General features: G+C 31.8%; 1 protein-coding gene and 1 long non-coding RNA gene across 4 annotated transcripts; one reads left to right on the top strand and one right to left on the bottom strand.

The window, feature by feature from the left end:
- Positions 1 to 3,748: 3,748 nt before the first annotated feature.
- On the bottom strand, positions 3,749 to 12,322 carry LOC137823715 (calcium-dependent protein kinase 13). Its single transcript, XM_068628950.1, has 7 exons — positions 11,358 to 12,322; positions 7,346 to 7,489; positions 6,901 to 7,053; positions 5,517 to 5,632; positions 5,260 to 5,427; positions 4,775 to 5,005; positions 3,749 to 4,698 (listed from the first exon to the last, which is right to left on the bottom strand). The coding sequence occupies exons 1-7, from the start codon at positions 11,989 to 11,991 to the stop codon at positions 4,549 to 4,551; spliced, it is 1,596 nt and encodes a 531-aa protein (XP_068485051.1). The 5' UTR covers positions 11,992 to 12,322; the 3' UTR covers positions 3,749 to 4,548.
- A 13,168-nt stretch (positions 12,323 to 25,490) lies between these two features.
- LOC137826543 (uncharacterized) lies at positions 25,491 to 26,204 on the top strand. Of its 3 annotated transcripts, none has more exons than XR_011083533.1 (3): positions 25,491 to 25,627; positions 25,718 to 25,795; positions 25,877 to 26,204. It is a non-coding gene; the product is annotated as an uncharacterized lncRNA (long non-coding RNA). The 3 variants fall into 3 exon arrangements; XR_011083532.1 differs by having other exon boundaries at positions 25,718 to 25,799; XR_011083531.1 differs by having other exon boundaries at positions 25,498 to 25,799.
- Positions 26,205 to 26,470: the final 266 nt, after the last annotated feature.

The following is a 26,470-nucleotide window of genomic DNA, read 5'->3' as shown; positions in this document are numbered from 1 at the left end:
ATATCATTACACATCGCCTCTCCATTTACAAAGAGGTCAGGTCAGTAGCTCAGAAAAAACAAAAGATGGGCGAAGAAAAGCGCGATGCCACGAGAAGAAACTGGGCAATTAATGAAGGTCGGCTTCATCAGAAAAGCACATTATACAACATGGTTGGTCAACGTGGTCATGGTCAAGAAATCAAATGGTAAGTGGAGGATGTGTGTAGATTACATTGATCTTAACAAAGCATGCCCTAAAGACTCTTATCCCTTGGCGAACATTGATCGGCTCATAGACGAAGCAGCATGTCACACTATCCTGAGTTTTCTAGATGCATACTAGGATACAATCAAATCCATATGCATCCAAGAGACAAAGAAAAAACAGCTTTTATGACTAACTCCAATAATTTTTATTATGAGGTCATGCCATTCGGCCTCAAAAATGTTGGGGCCACCTACGTACGGCTGATGGACTACATCTTCAAGGACATGCTTGGACGAAATGTTGATGTTTATGTGGACAACATTGTCATCAAATCTTACTCATGTGAACATTTATATTAAAGACTTACAAGATGTATTTCAAGCCCTTCGCAACCATGGCATGAGGCTTAATCCCGACAATTGTACGTTCGGAGTGGAATGAGCAAAGTTCTTAGGCTCCATGCTAACTCATCGTGGCATAGAAGCAAACCCCGAGAAATGTACGACAATCACTACAATGCAAAACCCCGAAAATGTTAAGGAAATTTAGTGGCTGATCGACCGACTTACTGCAATTTCCATATTCGTGCCAAAACTTGCAGAAAAGGCTAAGCCCATCATACAATTGTTACAAAAGGCATCTAAATTTCAATGAACAGGCGAATACAAAGGAATATTCCTTCAGTTGAAAGCTTTCTTGGCATCTCCCCCAGTCATACAAAAGCCGAATGCCAAGAAACCTATAAATATCTACCTTGTTGTCTAGTAAGACGCAAACAAATCAGTATTGGTTCAAGAGGTGGAGAAAGAAGAAAGACCAAGTCTACTTCATCAGCCGAGTACTCCACGATGCCGAAGTCCGTACTAGATGATTGAGAAGGTCGCCTTGGCCTTGGTAATAATCGCACGACGAATTAGTATGTATTTTCATAATCATCGCATTATAGTAAGAACCGACTATCCCATAATGAAGATACTGGCAAAACCAGATTTGGATGGACGAATAATAGGATGGGCGGTGAAATTATCAGAATTCTATATTCAATATCAACCTAGAGGGCCAATTATATCACAAGCTTTAGCTGATTTTACAGCTAAGCTCAGCCCTCGACCGATTGAGCAGGAGGATTCCAAGTGGACTCTACATGTTGAGGATTCTTGGCATTAGGATTACGTTTTTCTCATTTTTAACTAGAACACACTCAAATCATAACATTTACTTGAGCGCGAAGTACCTTTTGCAGGTAACCCCCGACCAACCAAGCATCAACATTTGAAGAAAGAGACTTGAAGTAATTAGGAGATCACCAACACATCAACAATTGTACGTCCAGTCAAAGGTACAATCGGGATCCCTCACCCTTTATAGATACATAATCTTTATAGCATATGCTTGCTACTATAATTAATTAATTAAAACCTTAGAACTTTACTGGTTGGATGCTTAATTCATTTAATATTTAGGTTATTGGAGTACGACCGAAGTCCTGGTAGCTTAGATGTAAAAGCTTGTTAAAATAAAAAATGAGAAGGTTAACTTAGTACAATAATTATAATAAATAATAATTTAGATATATTTAGATTTTTAGACTCATTTACATCTATTAAATAGTTCATAACCAATAGAAAATAGAAAAAAAAATATTTGATTTCTTAAACAAAACTCACACTACAAATTTACCAATAAAATTTTAAACGAACTTTTTCATTATTATCCAGCTCTAATTATAATTTAAAAATGGAATCAAAATGTCTTTACGACATTTAGAAAAAATCTTTTTATTCGATATTAACCAAACAAATTATTTACTTTAAAATTTTATAATTACTTTAATCCAACTTTAAATTTCGAATCTTTTGTTGCGCAATAGAGCTAACCAGAAGCCAGTGGTTTATGTTAATCTAGAAAATAGATTACCTTAATGACTAGTTTTCTTAGCATGCATCATACACTCACGATGCAAAATAGTTGACTTTAAAAACTAACTTTACTTTTTTAAATATAATAGTCGAACAAAAAAATAACTTTACTTTAATTTTAATTAGAAATAATATCAAAATATAATATATATAAAAATGGAAAAGATGACAGAACAGGAAAGATGAGAACTGTAGAAGATTAATTGTGAAATTTGCTTGATTTTTAAATAAAATCCATATATTTAAAAATTAAGATTAAGAGTAGTTTATAAACGTGTTTAAGAATAAAAAAAACTATGATGGAAATAGTATTTAAAAAATATAATTTCTTCTTGTATTAATATTTTTCGTAGGACGGTGAGTTTTGGATGTGGTGGCCACTATGTTTTAGTTAACCTGAAGATTAAGATAAGTTTTGAGGTGCCCTATCCCTAATTATTTGGTGGCTACAATTATTTTGACTCAAGACTACAACCATACGCTGAATTCGTTCATGTTTAATTTATTAGATATACATAAGAAGGTTTTTTAGGTCTAAAGATATTGGTTATTAAACATTGAACTTGGGAAAAAAAAGGTATACATCAGAATTAACTACATTAATCTTAGTCAATTATGCTTAAAGAACACCTACCTTTACCTAATATTTTGCAAAAATATCACTTATTAAAAGCAGATGAGATTTGTTTATCAAAATAAGTTTATAACCGTCTATTTTTAAAATAAACAAGTAAGACAAATACTTGTAAAAAGAAATTAAAAGTCTGTTTATATCATAAAAACACTTTTAAGAAAAAAATAAGCAAAACCAAACTGTCCATAGTTTAGTGCTAATATGGTTATTTAGTCGTGCTTAACGAAGCATGTCAAATTCTTTAATTTGATGGTTATTCTTGTAATGTTTTTGTTTTCCTTGTAATAAAGCACAGGTGTTTATTAGGCCCGTCTCTCTTTTCTTCTTACTAGAATAAAAAAAGAATTGTAATAAAAAAGTAATTATTAAAATTTATATTGAAGCTATAAAAATTATACACATAAAAAATAATTATAATTTTTTTTCATTAAGTTTTATAATATTATAATTCTACAATAAGAGCACTTATAATTTTCTGAGAGTAAAAGAATGAGTATAAAAAAACCGATACAAAGGAATTAGTATATTTTTTTATTAATTTTTATAATATAATAATTCTTAATTTCACATTAACTTAATTTTTCTTAATAAATTGTACTACTAAAAAAAAACATATCAATACCTATTTTGCATTAAAACTGTTGTTTTTTTAATTCTACTAAAAACAAATACATCAATATTGTTCTTTCTATTTTACTGAAAACAAATTACATAAACGATTGTACTAAACCATCTATTTACCCAATTAGTTATTATAGATATAAATTATAAATACATTAACATTAAAATGTGATTAGAGTTCACATACAAAACTGAAATTCAAATATAGTAAAATCAAGAACATAAAGTTATTATCGATTTATGGAGAAGTTAACAGTTTCTAAAATGTCACAAGTCAATTAATTTATAAGCATTTCTTAATTTACTGGCTTAATTCATTATAAATTAAAAAATGGGAAGAAGGGGTTTAAAGGTAGGTGCAAACGGAAAAGCAAAAACTAAAATGTGAATATGAAATATAATACTGTGACATTAAAGTTAAAATCTTTTAGGCCCATTACAGAGGTTATCGTTGCTATGGATGAAACACCTGAAGATCTTTAGATAAGCCTCTCTTAATGAAGGATAGCTTAAAAACCCTAAACTCTGGAAAGACTTCAGTGACACAAGAGTGTTGCAAATGCATTGGTAAAACATGCTTCCCACAATTTTTGCTCTAATTGTTTTAATGGTCTTCCTATTCCCTACGCAGTTGCATTCACAGAGCAGGTCTAACGATACAACTTGTATTTCCTAGCCAACACAGTGTACCCACAAATTCAACAGCAACGGTTCCATGTCTGCACAGTGCCAGAATCAGAATATCTTACAAGCTGATGCTACGAGACAAGCAATATCCCAGAGTAAGCAGCTTGGAGAAAACAAAGGTAGGAGGGATAGAATGACCAAAACAGTCCAGAATTCGAACTACAAGATATTCGCACTTTGATAAACATATTCTGACTGCACTAAACAGTTTTGATTCAACATTGTCACACCAGAAGAGAAGGCAGGAGTGGTTAAAACGAGTGGAATCATACATGTCATGTCACACCAGTGGCTCCAAGGCACCATGTTTTACACAAGTAACAAAGTGCGTGTATAATTGGCGCACCCAATCCTTCGTAACTCGCACAGCACCAGGTGGAAAGGAACCCTTCTAAAAGTGGAACCAAATAATCATCACAAAGAAGCCAAGTCCATATTGTAGGAGGAATATTACACTATTTGGAAAGCCAGATTGAATATAGGCAAACACTCAGACAACTACTCATTTCCTAAGTTTAAAGAACCGTCTTTCATCAACTTTAAGCTCAAGCTATTGAATCTCCCACGTGAATAATGCCTTGATGCCTTTCTCCAATCCGTTCCAGTTTTCATCATAGCAACAAATTCATCGTAGCTGATACGTCCATCCTGCAATTATTCAAGAATTTGAGGGTACAATTCCCTAATCAATACCATATCTAAAGAAATAACTCCCGAATATCACCTTATCCGTGTCTACTTCTAGGAAAATATCATTTGCTACATCTGTACAATCATCTGCTCCATCTTCCATCAAGGCATTCCGTAGCTCATCTGGTTCAATATATCCATTCCCATCTTTGTCAAAATAGGAGAAGGCCTTACGAAGATGCTCGTCATTAGCCATCCTTTTTAAATGAAGGGAAACAGCAACAAATTCTCCGTAGTCTAGCGTTCCCTTACCATTACTATCTACCTGTTATCAACATACAATGATTAAAATACAAAACAAGAACAATTTAAAGCTAAAATATTTTGTCCGGTTCAAAATGTAACTGAACAAACCCAACCAAAATTGTAATGGAAAATATATAACAATTGTACCCCATGGATTTCAATTGACAATATAAACTTTTGTTGGCCAATTTATGATGTGGCAGGTAACAAGTAACAACATTAGTGTTCAGTCACAATAATTTAGAGGAACAAGGGGAAATTAGCCATACTTACAGCTTCAATAAGCAACTGAATTTCAGACTCAGCAAGTTGAGACCCAAAGTTTCGAAATCCAGCTTTCAGTTCTTCTATGGAAACAATGCCGTCATTATCATTATCCATCTTCTTGAACATATCTTTGATGTCTTCAACTTCTTCATTGGATAAGAAATCAGCAATGACCTGTTTTCAAATGTGCAATCTTAGATCTGACAAGTTATACAAGCAATAGCTTAAGTTATCACTTATCACCAGAAATGTCACGAACTAACCCTAAGGGCTTTTCTTTTGAATCTGTTCATCATTGAAAATTGCTTAAGCCTTGACTTGACAACATCTCCAAGTGGAACATTAGGAGCCTTCTTAGCATTTTGGAGCCAGGGATGCTCTGCAAGGCAAGAAAAAAAAGATGAAACTTGTTATCTGTTCTGAAAAGTCATCAACATACTTAGAAGAAGTAACGTTTATGTTGAAATTAAGGGGTTAAGATATTAACTGAGATTGAGTTGATATTATCTAAGATACCAAACACGTCCTGATGATGGTAGAACAAATCAATGAAGGAGATGACCAAAATAAATAACAATTGAGAAATTGCCAGAAAGAGGACATGACACCCAAAGAACTGTCAGAAATGTGTCAGAAAATAGAGGCTAAGTTGAAGAAGGAAGCAGGAGTGATACCAATTGATTAGCACCAAAACAATTGGGGAAACCAGCCTTAAAACTAGTTGTTAAGGGGGGAGAATCACGTAGTTAAATATTCCACCAAGCATCTCAGACTACTTGATGAGGGACCTCAGCATCTCATAATATCCAAGCCCATCATAGGACTTCCTTTAAGTGCCAACATCTTGATGGCTCAGATTCTACAATATTTCACTCACTCAAATTTCTCATTGGTCAAAACCTTTCACTAGTAAGAATTCTCCACAGGTAGCCTTTGCCGAAACATCAACAACCAACTTTAATATCAAAGAATAAGAACCTTGGGAGGACCACAACAAAAAACCTAGCTATTGTAGTAGAGAGTCCAAGGCCTTATAAAACCCACACCAGAATCTCATGCTTCCATGAGGGACTCATACCTTGCAATTGGATCCTGACACAAAGCTAGATGAACTTACTAGAAGGAACATCACCGTAAAAGGGAGTGAAAATGCAAGGGGACTGACAATTAACTTGAAGGAAGAATCATGCAATTAAATTAGTACTCCAAACTTTAGGGACCTGGACAGTGGTGGTGACAGGACAGTTCACAAAGGATGACACCATTATAATACCATGTTGAAATTATGGGAGGTATAGAGCGAGGAAGAGAGACAAACAATAATATATTAATAGAACTTGGAACATTTTCCCATATTTATACTACCTTTCGTCGTATATATAGAACAAATTTTTGGTCCTAATTATAAGAAACAAGGATCACTTCCAAATATATTAACTGCTAATTTCATTCTATAGTCTTGATTTATTGTAGAATCAATTAATGAGATATGCATTGATTTCCCATTAAAGGAGATAGGTTCCACCAAATTTTTTTCTTCACTTGATTTCATAATCATACATGTGCTAAAACTTTTGACATTTAATTGAGATTTTAAAAATGCTCTTAAAAGTAATATGAAATGAACATGGAAGGAGATAAACATACCAAGCACTTGTTTGGCAGTTAATCGAAGCTTAGGGTCTGGTTCTAACATTTGCCTAACAAGACTTTTAGCACCTTCAGAAATACTTGGCCAAGGTTCCCTTTTGAAATCTATAAGTCCTCGAAGAATGGCCTGTGCAACTCCTTGCTCAGATTCTGCATAGGATCAACATCAAGGAAAGAAAATAAGAAGAACTTTTACGAGCTGATGAAATAATAAAAAGATCTAAGCTAAAAAAGCACAAAACTCATGATATGCTTGAACCAAAAGAAAATACAACTAGCAGATTAAAACCTTGCCAGAAAAAATTAGTATGTGTCACAAACCTTAGAAAAAGAACAAAAAGTCTAAGCATGCAAGTATTAGCACGTGAATGCTTATAGACGCTAATGCACATAAAAAAGAAGGCATACATAAGGAGTATTGTAAGAATATAACGACTTATACCAGCCCAAAACGGGGGAACACCACACAGTAAGATGTAGAGAATTACTCCTGCACTCCATATATCTATTTCTGGTCCATAATTCCGCTTGAGAACTTCTGGCGCCATATAATATGGACTTCCAACAATTTCTGAGAACCTCTCGCCTGGAAATTTTTATATTACCACAATAGATTATAGAAAATAAGTCAGATATGGCAAGAATGAAAAATAAAATACACACATTGAAACATGAGTAGATAGCAATAAAATGTGCCATATGACGGTAAACTGTTAACAAGAGATGATGTATGGTCAACCCTAAGATTAATGTCTATACTCTATATAGTGCTGCTCTATACAAACAGGGTGTGTGTTTCCTAAGAAAGTAAGCCAACATTAAAGGGCGTTAAAATTGTTTTTGTTTTCATTTACAGCATGTCCCCATTACAATAACAAATAAAGTAGGTTTTATCTTGTATCGTCTTAGAAATTAGTATTATTTTAACACGTCAAATGAGACAGCAATATAATGGAGAAAAATTGTGCAACATTTTTGCAGACAATTGAACAAATTACAGAACATAATCACATTCGAACCCAAAAGTTAATTTAATTAGACTTCTTTTTGGAAATGTGAAAATATAGGACAAGACCCTCTCCTGAACTTTGTTGGTGGACCTACAAAGATGAGTAAAGGAAGCAGCAGTGCACCACTACACAAATTCATATTTGTTGAAATTCCTTCACCAATTAGACTTCTTTTTGGAAATGTGGAAATATAGGACAAGACCCTCTCCTGAACTTTGTTGGTGGACATACAAAGATGAGTAAAGGAAGCAACAGTGCACCACTACACAAATTCATATTTGTTGAAATTCCTGCACCAATCCACTCACCATTGGCAAAACACCCTAAAAGATACTCTGATACAATGTGGCACCATAGTGCTTTCACAAAACCAAGAAGGTAAGCATTGGGAAAAGGGTCCTCTGTTTGGAAGAAAAGGGAAATGGAGGAAGCGGGATGATGTGGACCTCTTTCAACTGGAAGAGAAATTCCTTGTTGCAGATAAAAAGACAATCGGAAGAGATAGGTTTGTTTATTTATAATATATTATTTTAAAGAATTGAAACCAAACAACCCAATATTTGATTGTTTCAGCATTTCCTTCCAAAATTTTGAAATAGAAATCAAAATGAACATAACTTGGTATTATAGTCATTTTAATGAAAAAATGAAAATAAGAAAACATATCAGACACCCTCTTAGTAACTGAAGTGCAACATGATCCACTACTGTGTCCAATTGTGATCGCAGAGAGAGCATCCTTAATGCCTAAATAAAATCTTTCTTAAAGATTGACAAACAGGTAATGTATAATTTGAGCTAAATATGCCAAATGGATTTCGTATTACATGCCCTTTTCAAGTTTATAAGTTATAACTGTCAAGAATTACAGGCTTATCGTTAGGGAAGGAGAGAAAGCAAGAAACAAAATAATAACTATAATAAAACTGAATATTATTGGTAAGATATAATGCGTTACACTAAAAGAATAACCTAATGTTTTATTTATATGACTAATTAGGTTAGGCACCAAAGTAAAGAGCACTTCCCTCAAGCTACTTCTTACTAAGCATTAAGCTTGATACAAGTTATAACACATAAGCCAAAAACAAAGAGCAGCATCTGGTCTCCATAACAAAAATAGGAAAAGCAGTACACATCCCTAACCCTACAACGCCACCAAATCACAAAACATGGCAGTGTAATTGGCAGGAAAGCTCCTGGCGTCTCCATACTACACATCACAAGAAAATGAGATGGTTTCTGGAGTCTTAGGCCTTTCCCTTCAGCAGTTTCTCAACCTCCCAATTGATCTCCAAAACAGTGTCACAGGTACCACACCATCCAAAAGCATAAAAGAACCAGGGAAGGGGAATCCTTAGGGTGCAAAGTCTTCAAAGTTCAAAATGAATATCATTAACAAGCTAGACTACACAAAATTACTCCAATCCTTCAACCGGTATAGTTCAACGCCAAACAGCTTAAAAAAATCAAAGAAATACCAAATAGACAAAATAATCAAATAAAGAAAGAACAACCAAACATGCCAAAAAGGACCAGAGCAGCAGTTCACCAACCAAATATATCAATTACAGGCCAAATCTAGGCAGAACATGTCACTGACCACACACTGCCAGACATAACTGCATAGAAAGTCCCAAGGTCCTGCCACTCTTGCATTGCCAAAATTGACACCAATGACAACACAAATGCAGTCAGCAATGACAAGTTCTCTCAAACACTGATTGACACAATGCCCTAATATAACCTAAATATCCAAAGAACTTGAAAAAAGGCCAAATCTGAGACAGAAAACAACAAGTAAAAATTGAATCTAAAAGTGATATTAACTGAACTTGCCAGAGCTCCAGCCAATCACCATTTTCATAGCCACCCATGACACCAGGGCAGTCTCCACCCATAGTCAGGCAGCTCCATCTACACACCTCCACCACACCACACACAGACACCACAAAATTAAGTATGTCCGAAAGTACACATGCTCCAGAGTCCACATGCGCTCAGATTTTGGGATATTGCCACTTGTCACATTACAATAATACCCTACAGGATGTGTTCCAGTCAACAGAAAATCAAAACTTCTACACAGGATATGTTAAGATCTCACCCAGAGGTCATCAAGAGAACCATCTATTATTAATGAATCTATAAACACCACAAGCAGAAGTGACTCTACTCTGATTTCAGAACAGATTCAACCAACAGCCACTTCTTCGAGAATAAATTCCAACTTAGAAACAGATGTGCGAATCTACAAGTACAACCAAGTTTGGTGAACTCAACACAACAAGAAAGACCTCCTTTTTCATAAAGAATGATACTGGTCTAATACCGTGTTAAGAGATAGGAACCGAGAGAGAGAGAGAGAGAGAGAGAGAACTAACTAATAACCCTGAATTTAATTTATAGGAAGTAATGTGGTCTAATACATAAACTTAGTGCTCCTACTACTACTTACTAGTCCTGATGTACTAGCCCAAGCCTACAACCAGTAACCTTCATATATTTCAAAAATAACCATGAAAACAGAACCAAAATCACTATGTGTTGTTTGAACAGAACCATACAAAAGCCACAGAAAAAGACCACCTTAGTGTTAGAGTACTTATTTCTTATCCAAATGAAGTGTGGCAGCTCCCAGCACAGTTGCAATAAAGCCTACACTTCATCCCACATTTGGCAATAGGGTTTAGAAGAAAGGGAAAATAAAAGGATTCACAAATGGGACTAAAATGAAATAGCCATGGTCTAATCCAACACAAACAAAGCAACTGTCAAACTTAGAGTTAGCTGATCTACCATTACTGCAACAAACTCCACAATTTCAACATTATACAACAAATTGACCACTTGTTATGCGCCCTCTCATCTTTCACTCAAAATCACATTGTTAAATCCAATCACCGTGAGAGAAAACATAAATAACCAGGCACTTAATCAAAGCACCCTCATTAACATAAATGCCGTTCACAGAGTACCAACAAAACAACCATCTTAGTTCTCCTTTCTGCAGGCGCAGAATGTAATGTAGACGGTACAAAACCTAACCGTACCAACTTCAAGTACACTAAACAAAATCCTTGATTGAATAAATTTCTCTATAAATACTTAAAAATTGTAATAGAAAAAGAAATAAATTGATTGATATTCTCCGGTAAGCTATAAGCAACTTATAACACTCAACTACTTTTTATATAAGCTCTCCGGTTTAACATCAAAAGGTTAAGTTTCCCTAACCTTTGATTCAAAAAAAAAAAATCTTCTCGTACGAGTGTTTATAGAGTAAATCATTCAAACTGACACCATCACAGGTATCAGAAACACCAACATAGTCTTCCAAACAATAACCTCATTAATCAAGTACAAACTCAACTATACCTTCCCATTCCAAACCAAACTCGCCCAATGCACTCAAGGAAATCTAAATTCATTCACGGTCCGTACCTGGCTTGAAGAATATGGAAAGCCCGAAGTCAATAGCTTTGAGCGGCGAATTCTCCTTCTTGTTTGCAAACAAGAAATTCTCCGGTTTCAGGTCGCGGTGGATGACCCCGTGCTTGTGGCAGAGCTGCACGACCTCCACAATCGTCCTAGTGACAGCGGCAGCAGCGCGCTCGGTGTAGTGACCGCGAGCGACGATCCGGTCGAAGAGCTCGCCGCCCTCGCAGAGCTCCATGACGAGGTGAACCGCATTGTCGTCCTCACAGGCTTCGCGGAGTGACACGATGCTGGGGCTCTCAGGCAGGTGTCGCATGATGGCTACCTCGCGGCGGACGTCCTCGACGTCGACGGCAGTCCTGAGCTTCCTCTTGGATATGCTTTTGCACGCGAGCAGCTCGCGCGTGTCGCGGTCGATGCAGAGGTAAGTCACGCCGAACTCCCCGCGGCCGAGCTCGCGGTCGACGAGGTAGCGGTCCTCGATGTTCTCCTTGGGCACACCGGCGAGTACCGTGATCGGCGCCTTCTGTTTGACAGCTTCAGCGCCGGAACCACGCTTGCCATGGTGGTCTGCGTTGGAGAAGCTCGATTTGACGTCCTCGCGGGCCACGGCGGCCGGGGATCTGCAGCAGTTTCCCATGGTAGGAGAAGCGGAGATCGCGGCGGAGGGGAGGGTTTGGGAGGAGATGGTCGACGAGGCGTGCTAGCCTTTCACATCATAATGCGGAAACCCTAACCCTAGAATGTGATTTCGAAAAAGAAGGTGTGATTGAAACGAAGGTGAAGAAGAAGATGAAGAAGAAGCAGCAGCAGCAGAAGAGTAGGAGAGTGAGAATGAGTGTGAGTGAGTAGCGAGTGAGTGGAAGGAGGGTGTGTGATGGTGTACGGTAACGGCTGGGGATGCGGTTTTTTAGGAGCCAAGAACCTCGGGTTTTCGCCATTTCATATATAAATTAATTAATTCCTCTTTTTTCGTTTTCAATCAACTTTCACTTACTATTAAAATATGTTGAGGTTAGAGTAATAGTGTAATACTCTACTTATTAAAAAACAATTTTCCTTTTTCTCACTGCCAAACTTACCTAATAATAATAATAAATACACCTGTAAACATAAATAATTAATAAATACAACTGCAAAAGTGATAGTTTTTGTTTTTTTTAAACAAACACTATCTTCCAAAACCAAGCAACTTTATTTTTCTAATCATATCAAATAGTGATATTTATTTATCAAATTAGTATTTTCTAGTGTATATATAGATATATATATATATATATATATATAACAAAGATTAAATTTACAACTATTTGTCTTGAATAAGGAATTGTTCTAATATTTCAACAGATCAAAGAATGTGGGGATATTTTTAAATTTTATCAAACAGTTAAAGATTTTAATGGTAATTAAAAATATAATCATTTAACAGATGTGTCGTACAATATTAATGCAAAAGAGATTAAATTTAGTACTGTTAAATAAAACATTAAGTTTAAATAAATATAAGGTTAGTCAGAATCATAATGTGTTCATGAATGATTTCCGTTGATGGATTATATTTAGGTAGATCAAAACATAAGTAATTCTTATTAAATGTGTAAATTACTTTATAGAAGTATTTTAATTTAATTAATGGTTTTGAATCTCTGTCTTAAATATGTAGTTATGTTAAGAAAGAGAAGCTTGTTACTTATCACTTATAATAATCATATTCAACTTAAATAAAAGCATTTCAAATTAATGAAATTAGTTTTGATTCTTAACACTTCAAAATGACCCAATTAAATAATCCTATTGGAATTACTCAAAGTTCATTACCTCGTATAAAATACCTCAATAGTTTAGATAATCTTAAAAGAAACTAAATAAGTGGTGGAAACAAAAGATTTTCATAAATGAAAGACACAAATGTTTTTAATTATAATATAAATAGTTCTTATATATTAAAAACTCAACAATAAATTGCTTTCTATTATCACTGTTAAAAATAGAAAGAAAAATTTATGATAAAAGATAAAAAAAAAAGTTAAAAAATAATAAAATAATATCTTCAACTATGTAATTATCAAATTAATTTTTTTTGAATATGACCCACTTTTCTATTTCATAGTTTCTTGTCAAATTTATGCCACCTCATTTTTATTAATTTTCATATAAAACAAAATCTTTTGTAACACTTAGATATACTCTTGGAAAAATTAAACTAAAAAAAAAAATTGTCCAACACATACAGTTTCTGCATACTTGCATATTACGTATGCTAAAATTTGTCTTTTATCTTATAAGATATCAGAAAGTAATTTTGAAGTGCATAGTAAATTTTGATGAACCTTCTTTTCTGTTTAGGTTTTTTCCAATTTGCTTGTGACCACATCTTGCAGAACAGTGCAAAGATCTGTTGAGCTATTTGTTTCTTGGTAAATGTTGCTACTTGACATTATCCTACTTGCTGTTATATTTGCCAAACATATGTACTATATAGTTTTCTAGTGGTGAAGAAGAAATCTTATTATACGACAAAATTCAATAATTGAGATGATAGTTTTATGAAATAAAAAATGTTTGATGCACTCAATTAAAAAAGTTGCATTGCTTCAAATTAACAGCAGACATGTTTATTGACTATTGAGAATGTGAATGTGCAAACAACATTCTACCATTTTAAGGAAAATGTTACTTTAATGAACATGTGCACACTTCCCTAAAATAAAGATGGTTTACTGTCCTAAGTACTGGAAGCATCTCTTAAAAATAACTATAAAGTGTCACACACTTGTCTGTATTTGAGACATAAAGATGAACATTGGAAATTTCACCAGGCTCCAATTCACACTAGCTACATGCAACTGTTTAGAAACATGGCTTAAGAAAATATTAATTCATTTATAACTATCAATATGTATATATCATTTATACTTTTTTAACAAACAAAACCAAATATTGTATATGCCCTTCTTTTTTTTCTTTTTGATGGTTCAAAGTGCCTAAAGGGACACCAAACCAGGGAGAAAATAAACTGCTGAAGCTGCAGAAAATGAGGAATACAACAAAAAGTTCTAATATCAATATCCAATTTTGTGTAAGATGTAAGTGCAATCATAAAAAGGAGATTAAAGAAAAAAGTTTAAGAACAGAAGTATGATTAAGGAATAGTTGAAGGGCATGAAGAATAAGATAAGTGATGGGATTAGAGAGCAAAATTGAGGAACAAAAGAAGAGTGGAAAAAATAAGAAGAGAAGATGCCATGTGCTGTCTCTTTAATTTACAAACACATGAAACCAAAGGGACCTTCTTGTCTGTCTTCTTTCTGTGTTTGTTTGTGTGAAAGAGCAAGTGAGTGGGTCTCATGGGGCATCTCTACCAACCAGTTTTTTCTCATTCTATTTCTGAAGTTGCTTGCATTGTTGGGGTGCTTGTTTTAGAAGCTTCACATAATTGTTGCTAAGCCTTGGATCACACCCTGAACAAAGGGTACCAAATTATGAGTCACCCCAACCTTTTCTGTGACCAAGCCTTACTATATTATTGGGTCCATTAATGGGGGAACAAGAGTTATTATGCCTCATTTTGTATTGATTATCTTCTCATTGGAAGCAGAGAACAAAGACAGATATTTCCAAACAACTAAAAGATAGACGACAAACATGGACACAAGAAGGCCAAATACACAAATCCTATTCAGATTTTATGCCTTGCTCAATTTCAGCATTCAAACAACCTTACAGTTTAATCAAAGCCTTCACAAGAATGGAATGAAAGAAAAAAAATATATATATTAGCAAACTAGTGATTTGCAACAGAGCTAGCTAGTTAGCATGCATCATTATATCATGTTTAGAGAACTAGTCAAATAAGGGGATTTTTGCTTGTAAAAGTGCATTTGTAGAAGAACTAAACTTCTCATTTTGTTGAACCTTGGTATTTCAAGCTTGACATTTCATGTGCAGAACTTTCCCTTTGAGTGTTGTCTCTATAAACAGACATCACACATGAGTATAGTGTAGAAAGAAGTAGACAAATTTTGAATTAGGGAAGAAGGAAAAATGAGTAAAAAGTTGATTCAGTGGTCGGAATTAAATATTAATAGGAGCCACCTTTTGGCAACATTGCAGCTTTAGATTAAAATTGTTAAATTGTACTAGTTTTCATTGGTGGCTAGTTTAGCACTTTTTTATAGCCAAACCAAAATCATTAGTGACTTGTTTTGTTAGGCCATTTAGTAGGTGCTGAACATTTTGCTAAATTTGGGGACATCCATGATTTTTTTTCTTGGTGCAATGTGACCTAATTGTCTAGTGGAAAATGGGTTTTCTTCTCCAAGTTCAGAAGTCAAATGATTATTTGTTGATGATCTATTCTCTCTTTTGCTTATCTTGTATACCTAAAAACCAGATCATTGGTCAAAGTTGTAGAAGGATTTTATTTTGAGAGTAATTATGAATTCAATATCTAGAATCATTTTTCTCTCACTTTATTTAAAAAAAGTTGTATCCAATCCATCCACATGAATGAACATGTGTTAAACCCACCAACAAAATGACTTCTTTTATCTACATATATTATGTTTGAACATGTGGTAAAAACTATAATATTTTCTGCATAAAACATAGAAATACAAAAAATTACTTCTAATTTCATCTATGCACGTCTGTTATTCTGAAACTAAATCTCAAACATGCATTAAAAAACTAAATTAGAAAAAAAAAATAGCATGACATAAGGTCAGAAAAAATAGCCATCAAAAAGAAATTTGTTCAGATTACATATTGTTTATCAGAAAGTTGTTGGGTATTAGGAAGTCCTGTATTTTTCTCCAGTACTGTAATGCCATCATTGTGTAAGTTATTTGCATTGTGGTAACTTGACTTCTAAACAATGATTTATCATACTAAAGAATCAAAGTAGTGCTAGAATATCATCAGTCATATTCCTTTAACTTAAAAAGAAAGGCATAAATCAATGCTGTGATGAAACAAATGAATCTATCAATTTTGGCAATCAATCCATAGAATTAGCAGGGTTCATCTCTACTCAAAACCCAACTTCACAATAGTTGAAAAATCTCAAACACCATAAACTTCTTGTTACCTCTGCCATTACCAGTTATGTCTTATAGAATTCTTGTTAAACGTGGTCATCTGCATAACAAAAAATCTCATCAATTCAATAACATATTTTGGAAATCCATAGGAAGTTATTTCTGCAACATCTAGACAATTTCATGTGAAAAAGTGAAAGTCCAAACACTATATATAAGTTAAACTTGAGATACATTCCCACAAATCTAACTCCTAGAATAAAAGCTATGCATAAGCATATATAGGGGCAAAATCACTGCCAACAATTAAAGTTTATCTGTTGAAGAACACAAGTCAATCCCTCCTTTTAACTTGGTGTTGTTTGCAATGATGGAAAATAGAGACCACAGTATGTGCAAAAGGTCCATTTGTCTGCTTTAGCTAACTAACATTTTTAAAGACTATTTGTTGGTTGAAAAGCAAACAGTATAATTGAAAATTAGAGATAGGACATATAATGTTGTTGGTTAAACTGTGGAAAGAAGATCATTTCCACAGTATCAACAGGCTCAAAGTCTTCCCCATGCAAACCACAATGTTGGTTCCAAAAAGAAATTTCATTGCAGACGGTTTCAATTTTCAACACTGCACAATCCATGTCAAAGTAAACAGTGCCTTCTTTACATTCCTTAATGTTGCTTTACATCTACTTAACTTTCAACATTAATTATCTATTCATGTCAGTTTTTTTATTGGTCAATGATGTTTCTGAATTAGGATATCTGAAACTTGAATGCTTGTTCCTCAAAATAGTTGTGTCTCACTATTTGATTATTGTTTATTTATCTGCTCTATAGTTGAATTCCATGCAAATGTACTATCAAAGGACAAACTTGATATCTTTAACTTCAAATAGTTTCCACTGATTTGATTTACACATTTGGGTGGTCTCTCATTATTTGATTTGATCATAAATAACTAAATTTTGTTCTTAACTTGCATGGAGAATTGGTAATTTGATTACTAGCACAATAAATTAAGTGTATTGGTTATGTATGTTTCTAATTCTTGTTTAGCTAGTTAGGACCATGAATATTCCAAGAGTATTTACCTATAGTGATGTTGTTTATTATAGAACAAAATTTATATAAAGTTCTTTTCTAGGAATAGAGGTGAATAGAAATCCAGCCCAATTGTTATAGCAAAGCACCCCAATAATAGAAAATGAAGTGTTGCACTTGCACATGATTTTGAAATATTATTGCATAAAAAAACTATCTAAAGCCCATATATCTAGTCCAAGTATGAAAGGAAAAAAATATAATTGAAATTAGAGATTTTTCTAAGGATAGTTGGTAAGACTTTTTCAAAAATAAATCGTTTGACATTAGATATTTATAAAAAAATGGCTAACAACACCTTCTTTTTAACATGTTTTTTGTAATTATTGAAATTAACAAATTATATACTTTTCAATTAATGATTTTAAATTTTCATGGATTAAATTTATAAATGATTGGTTGTTACTTTGTTACGTCTCAATTTTATTTAATGCTTTTCTCATTTAATTGTATAGCTTTTAATAAATTTCAATTAGTAGTAAAATATGTGCTAAAAGAGTGCTACTAACACTTCTTTTACCATTATAATATGATAAAAAAATGATCCTTTGTTCGAATTGGCTCTTAATTGCAGAAAACACAAGATAGCACCCATTTTGGTAAACATGGTGTATATAGTGTAAAAAACAAACAAAAACATACTTTTTTATCCATTTCAAACTATTACATGTATATATCATAAATTTATTAATTTTATTATAATAATTATTTTAAATCTTGAATAATTAATTATGAGGCTCGGATACTTCTCTTAAATGGCGTATCCATGTCGGACACACGTATCGGTATCGACACTCGTAGGACACTTATCGATGAAGTGTTCAATTCAAAAAATATTTGTTGGATTTAAAAATTCTAGCACGATTTTAACACAATTTTAAAATGTATAAATACAATAATTTTTCAAAACTCAAATTTATTGTATAAATTTTTATTATGATTATAAAAATAAGAAACAAATTCTTTTGAACTAGTCATGAAAAATATTTTCTTATTTCCAATATAATCTAAAACATACTTTTGCACATAAATATTTATTTTTAATTTATATAATTCAAAATTATATAATATATAAATTCGTGTCTTCGTGTCCTACATTTTAGATATTATATGTATTTCTGTGTCTGTATCCGTGTCGTGTCAGTGTCCGTATCCGTATTTGTGCTACATAGATAATTAATAATATTATTTATTTGTTAACAATATAAAAAAATATATTTATCATAACATGCTTAATTATCTAACATTACTCAAGGAGTACTTAGTTTGATGTTCTTTAAAATAGTTATTTATTTTATCATTTTTAAGAAGAAGAAAAATGAAAACACAAGAAGTTCATTCTCTACAATTAATCATTACCAAATAAGGGTCCAAAACAAGTGTGACTTTAACTTAGTGCCCTACTTCAATGAAAGGATTAGAAAATGATGTGACCCATGGTGTTGATGTTAGCAAAATTCACACCAAAGGAAGAAGAAAACAGTGTTCCATGGTCAAACTTTTCACATGTAAAAATGTGCTCATGTTGGAGGAAGATGTACTTTTTTTTCTTTTCTTAGTTTCTAAAACCGTGAGATGTGTGTATGTACAAAATACACACGTATAAGAACCCTAATATTATATAAAATTTTGCATGTGGGAAGATTCTATAAAGATATGCCACATGTTAAGGCTTATCAGAAGGGTAATTTTGAAAGAATTTAGCAATATATTATGTGGAAATTTATAATTAATTGATCTGTTTCATTTCAAAAATTGATTAAGCTAATACGAAGAATTAAGAATATCCATGACATGAAACCTAAAGTCAAAAGCTAATATGAACAAATATTCTTTGTCCTCTGTAGCTTCTCACAGATTCGCGGTAACGTTGATATTGGTCTTCCATTTATTTATATTATTCTGTATTAATAATTAATATCACATTATTATTACATTGTTTAATTGGTATGTTGTGAAAAGACAAAACATAAACATGACACATATACTTTTGCTTTTTTGGTTGGCTTGATTTCTTATACCTTAAATACGTCACTATTAAGGCTTTTGTTTGTAACCGGGGATAAAAAATATTTACCACGTAATTGTATAAAGAAAATGTAATATAACTATATTTTAAACTTGGAAATTTAAGACACTTTTGTTTTATTTCACTATAAAAAAAATAGTATTATATACAAATTTTTACGTATAAAATCTAAATTAGTACATAAATTTAGCATTATCTAAAAATAATATATGAATTTTATTCTAAAACTTAAATCCTAAATTCGTAGGTGAATTCAGCATTATCTAACTATTATTATCTATAAATTTCTATTACCTACCAACTATTATCCACAGATTTCTATTACCTACTAATTATTACCTACGAATCTCTATTACTTATCAACTATTATCCACAGATCTCTATTACCTACCAACTATTCATAATAATTTTGTACATAATATTAAAAATATTGTTATAATATAAATAATTATTAAAATCATAACTAATATTCATAAATAATATTAATAATATTTAATAATATTAGCGGGAACACGGACGTTGTGCATCCACATTTTTTATTTTATTATTATATGTATACTTATATTTATTTAAATAAAATATAGATTTATGTGTATCTGTATGTATGAAAAACACATAAAGTATGAGAGACACCCAGAGAGCATGAGAGTTATGTTATTAAATTTCAAGAGATTTGAGAAAGAAGAGAGATAATGAGAAAGAGAGAAGAGAGAAAAATTGTTATAAAATCCCAAAAATTAAAAATTCAAGTATTAAAGTAGCAACCGACCGTGAAAATTGAATAAATAGAGATATATTTTAGAAAATTAAATTAAAAAATAAATAAAAACTGTTGATAACTGTTTTAATATGTTTTAGAAAAAATAAAAAATGACGCAATATCCATAATATAGTAATAAAATTAATATTGATATAAGGATAAAATAGAAAAAAGAATTGATAGTGGTTAAAGAGGGAAATTCCCTTTTATATATAAGTATAGATTAATAATATTAATAATTTTTAATAATATTTATAATATTTAATAATAATCCTAAGCAACAAGATAATATCAATAAATGAAAATTGAGATAAACCTAGTGAATATCGTGAGCTAATTTTTTCGTGCTAACTTCAATAAAAAAAGTAGCATTGATCAATAATTACTAAAAATATCACCAACTTATATTTTTGAGTTGTATCGGTAAGACCCAAATAATCGAGGATCGGGTCAAATAACATTTACAACATAATAAATATGTAATAAATAAGCAGTTACAACTGGACTTGCATCAGTCAAGGACACGTTCCAAAATATGCGGGTAAATATCTCAAAATAACGATAACCTAAAAGATACACCACCATGGTTTCAGGGAACCACCACACAATGAACCGATTATCCAGCTCACACAGGTAAGGGCCTAAGTCAACCTATAAATAGAACTTTTGGAGGGGAAAAATGTACGTTATTTATATCCTACTAGAACTCACAAAAAATAATAGCACTGACTTGAGCGTCGGAGTGCAATTGCAGATACCTCCGACCCGCGAAGCACACACAACGAGAGGAAGAACTTCAAGGAGCAAGGAGACTACCGACACGAGGACAAATTGTGTACCCAATGAATAGGTATTAGACTCCAACATTCGTACTGGTACATGAGTTAATATATATTATTTAATATTAAAATAAATTTGTATATTTAGTGGTGATTGAAATAGTGTCAATTTTTTTTCAAAATTAGATGTGTTGGTGCACTCTCACTGTTATCAAGGTAAGCTTATGTGATATTTTTTAGATAAGGGTTAATTAGTATCCTTTCTCATAAATTTGGCACAAGAAAAATTTCGATTTTGTATCTTTATAGCAGTTTATATGCAATGTGATAAAGAAAAAAGATGTTGATGAATTGGTGGTTTTGTTGTGGTACAAGTGGACATATGGTGTGGCTATGGAGTATTAGAATAAAAAGGTATGAATGGGGCCTAATGGGTCTTAGATTGGACCTTTTAACCCTTTTATCTCTCTATGGCTCCACTTCCCCACCAAAACCCATTCATTTCAGACATGCTTTCTTTTCCACTCTTTATTTCATATTCTCATAATTAATCTCTGTCTACGCTTAATGCTTAATTATTAATTATTAATTATTATCGTACCCTAAATAATGTAGATGAAAGCACCAATGATGGGTGTGTTTCACACTTAGCTGTCATTTGTATCAATGTGAGGTACTATGTTAAATCCACACTATTCATCAAATTTTCCAATATTTTAACTTTTAAAACTTCCCTTCCACTTATCTACAACTTATTTCTCACACTTTTTTTATAATTTTCATATCTTTTACATATAACCTTAAGTCCAAGCCGACATAAAAGTTGACATAATATTATTATTATTATTACTATTTTATTCTTTTTGTGCGTCTCGTATGTGTTGGAGAGTCTACAAAACACAATTTTGCATCAGTTTTACGTGAATTTGATTAACGAAAATAACGTTTATACTTAGTCGACATAAATGTGACGCATTTTCTTGTAGGATTCATAAAACTCTTTCTGAATTAATTCATGGAAAGAGAAACATATAAAAATCACTTTATAATGAAATAAATATTTCGTTTTATCACTTTTTTTTTTCAATAAAAAATAACTGTGATATGCAAGAAAATTAACTTTTTATAAAATAAAATTGATAATGTATGTCAAATTATTAAATTAATGGCAGTAGTATTTGACTTTATCTTTTAATGAATTGTTTTTGGAAAGTAATTTATTTTTATAAAGAATTTGAAATATTTTGAAGTATTTTGAAATAAGGTATATTATTTAGAAGAAGAGTTTTAAAAGAAATTAAAATTCTAAAACTTTATTAGAGTAATTTAATTATTTAAAATTAAAAAATCAACTAAAATGTAAGATTATTTTTATACTCTCTTTTCTTCAAATTCTGTTGTTCTTCATTTTTTAATATACATCAATGTTATTTTTCAATTAGTCTGAAGTTAAGATTTTTTTTTTAATACTAATATTACTTTTCTAATGATGTTAAATGCAATTTTTTTGATAAATATTAGAATTGTTTTCAATCAACATCAGTTACAACATAATTTAAGATTATTTATAAACCAATATTAATCAAGGTTATCTTAACAGAACTATCTTCCGGTCAATGTCAATTAAATTTTTTAGTAATTATTTTTTTTTTCATCAATGTTTATAAGATTACATTAATTTTTTTTATTTGATGTGAATGAAAAAACTCTGTCTAAATAAGAAAACTAAAATGAAATTATTTAATCAAAACAAAATATTTAAAAATTAAATAATAATAAATAAAAGTAATCCAAAATCAATACATTTAAATTTCTTACAAATTAAAAAATTCTCCATAGAAACAAATTCACTTGCTAGCTAAATCACTATGGGGAACAAATTGGTGATGTCAAAAAAGCAAATGCAAGGTTAAATAAAATGTTGATTGAGTTTAAGAACTCACATCCCCAACCATAGGATCAAACTAAAGTAGCAAAAGCATCATCAATAATGCAATATATGCACCCTACTATTTCTTGTTCCTATAAAACTATATGTAGTTAGTTTGATACATTTGTCATTTTCTTTTTAGGGATGAAACAAGCACATACACATACATGTGTGATCATGGTGCAACATACCCCAATAGTAATACCAATGTTCACACACAGAAATGCAAAAACGACAGCCACCAAGTAGTTTAGGGATAATACAGCACCAAAAGGTCAAACATTATGATAAAGTTTTGCAGAATCTAGACTCTACAAGACACTAGTGACGAGAGATGTACCATTAAAAGGACACCAAAGACCTGAGAAACAAATAGACAAGAGATAGACAAAGACATCTACACTTGACTTCTCATCTACGTTAACCATCTCGTCATACAATTATTGTCAAACACCTCCATGCTCATAATTAGTTTAATGTATTTTTGTGGTGGTTCCAATGTATGCTTGCATTTGTGCTTGAAACACAAACATTAATCAGAGCAAGTGTGGGATGATTACTTTTGTATCCTACTTTTGTTAAAAAAGTTTAGGTTGACACCACTTCTAACCTATGTTTTTATTCGAGAGAATTTGATGCGTGCAAGAGAAACCAATTTCTATGAATTGTCATGGTTTAGATTAGATTAGATAAGACTGCTCTCCATTTTAAGGCGTGTTTATTCAAATCTCTATTGGAAGAAAAACATATATTAGTACCGTTATTTATAAATTCAATATAATCATACATACATAGTTTAGAATCGAGAATAAAAATAATTTATACACATTTTTTTTATCTGATATCGATTAGAGATTAAGAAATTCATTTAACAATATATAAATGAGTGCAAACCTCACTTTATAAGTCAGGTTTATAAGGTTAAATTAGACTTAAAATTCATTTTTTAATATGGTATCAAAGTCATTTTGAGTTTATCCAAGTGAGAGTTTGTTGGACTTATCAGACCACTCACTATCGGACCACCCATAATGTATAATCTCACGCACGAGTTGACAGACACGACGTGAGAAACAATGTGCTGAAGATCTTACATTTACTAGATATTATAATATTTTATAGTATATAAGTGGGTATAAATCTTACCTTAAGCCGATTTTATAAGATTGAGTTAAACTTAAAGTTCATTTTTAATTGTTTCCTTTAATCTTCCAATACACATTTTTTAAGGAAAAAAAGTCATGAAACTCCCAACATCAAAACGAATATTTAATACTTTAAATGTGGTGATTGACCTTAATGAATTTATTTCAAGCAACGATAAATTTTGAAAAAATTTATATAATGTCGATGCATAGGTATATTTAAATATATCTTTTTTAAGATTAGCTATTTTAAATTTATTTAATTTATAATATGTTATTTTTGAATAATTTATTGTATGTATGTTTTTATTACATGATTTATTTATTTTAAATTTTAAATATTTTTAATATTGTAATAAATATTTTAGTTTTTAATATTTGTTTTGGAGTAAAATTTAAATATTGATATTAGTTAAGTTAAATTTATTACTTATACTTACTAAATATGACCTTCAAAAGAAACTGACGTTTTCCAAATGAAGCACTTAATAATGTAGTAAGTTTTGAGTCATGAGATGACACATGTGCAATATTCCATATAAGTGCATTAATACAGTTCTCCAATGTACTAAAGAATAGATTCCTAAATTTAGCTTCTTTTATTGTATGTCATTTACATCCTATTAAGAAACATAAATGTTGTACCACGTAAAACAATCTTCATTGCATGAATAATAGGTCTTTGACATGTAGTAATTTTACTAGACTTAGTTCTTAATTATGCCCTTATATGATTTCATATTTTTCCAGAGCATTTCTATATGACACTCTCTTTCCCAATAATAATAAATCTAACATATATAACCGGATTTCGATTGAGTTCGGTATAAAATGAACTTAGAATCATCAGATTTTGGATTATAAGTTCATAGTCATAGCTCATTGTCATTTTGGGTGGAGCATGTGTACTATTTTTTATTGTAGTTAGTAAGGTAAGAGTTGAACTAAGAAATAAATTGTAAAAGCTAAAAAAGAGTATCTTGAACAATTTCAATAACAAGGTTCATTGATATAAATTAAATTATTTTTTTATTTTCGTTATATAATTTTTTTAAAAATTCTATTTGAGTTTATGAAGATTTAATTAAATGTTCAAAATATTATGAAAATGGTAAATTAAATATTTATTAAATTTAGTGATTTATATACTTTTGAAAGAATTTATAAAAATATAAATTTATATATAATTTTTCTTAATTATATCTTGAATTTTAATAATTCATTTAATTTATGTTGGGGTTGGCGTCGGTCAACTGATGCAAAATCCGCACCTTTGTGCATCAGACGGGGCCGACACATACAATGTGATATTTAAATCGCACATTTCGCTGCCCCTTGCTCAGTTCTCTCACTTTCCCAAAATTGAGAAACCCTAATTTCTTCTCACTTTGAAACTTACTCTCCTCGCTCTCCCCCTTTCACACTCACATTCTCTGCATTTTAACTCTCCGTTGTTGTGTCGTCTGTCGTCACTGCTCTGGCTTGTCTTCATCGTCGGTTTGCTTTTGCTTCTCCGTTCCTCATCTCTTCTCTTCTCTTACTTTTGCTAACATTTTGATCTTCATCTTCATTTGAGCTTAAAGTCCACCGTGAGTCTCCCGCCTTCGCTACCTCCGTCGCCTCACCTCTTAGTTTCACTGCCCAGTCTCATTTCCGTCATCGTTGGTTGTCTCTTCTTTTTCCCTTTTTCTTCTCTATATCTTATTATTTTTCTTAACTTCTTTTCTTCTTCTTTATTTCAGCTCCAAGGTGCCTTCACCATTGCTCCACCTCCTGCTCGAAATCGTTCTTCCATCCTTCTTCTGGGATAAATTTTTAAAATTGTTGAGTTTTTTATTAATTTTTTATTTGTGATTACTGTTGTTTATGTGAATGTTGTTTTTTATGTGATTGTTGTTGAGGTTATCTGAATGGTTTTACTACGAACATAATTTTGTTTTGTAGTTTAAATCAGAAATTGTAATGGAACACCTTAGAACGTTTATGTGCGTGAAAGTGGGAAGAAGAAACTTGTTGTGTGTGTACCCGTTATCATAATGCATATGTTAATTCTATTAAAAATAAATTGAATGCTGATTGGGATTTGTTACTCTGAATTGTGAATATGTTGTAAATTATTTTATTTATTTATTGGGGATTCTGAATGTTATAGGTAAAAATGACTAGAAAGAAAAAGTAAAATGGTTTTTTAAAGCATTTATGCGTCGATTAAGCCCACGCAAAATATTTTTAATTTTTTTTTCCGCTTCCATTTATGCGTGTGCCAAGCCCACGCAAGTTTTTTTTTTATTTTTTTCTCAAGATTTCCGTCGGCTTGGTCAACACAAAAAAAATCT

This window comes from Phaseolus vulgaris, chromosome 8, assembly GCF_000499845.2.
Source record: "Phaseolus vulgaris cultivar G19833 chromosome 8, P. vulgaris v2.0, whole genome shotgun sequence".
NCBI lineage: Eukaryota > Viridiplantae > Streptophyta > Magnoliopsida > Fabales > Fabaceae > Phaseolus > Phaseolus vulgaris.
This window is presented reverse-complemented; position numbering and strand designations above follow the sequence as displayed.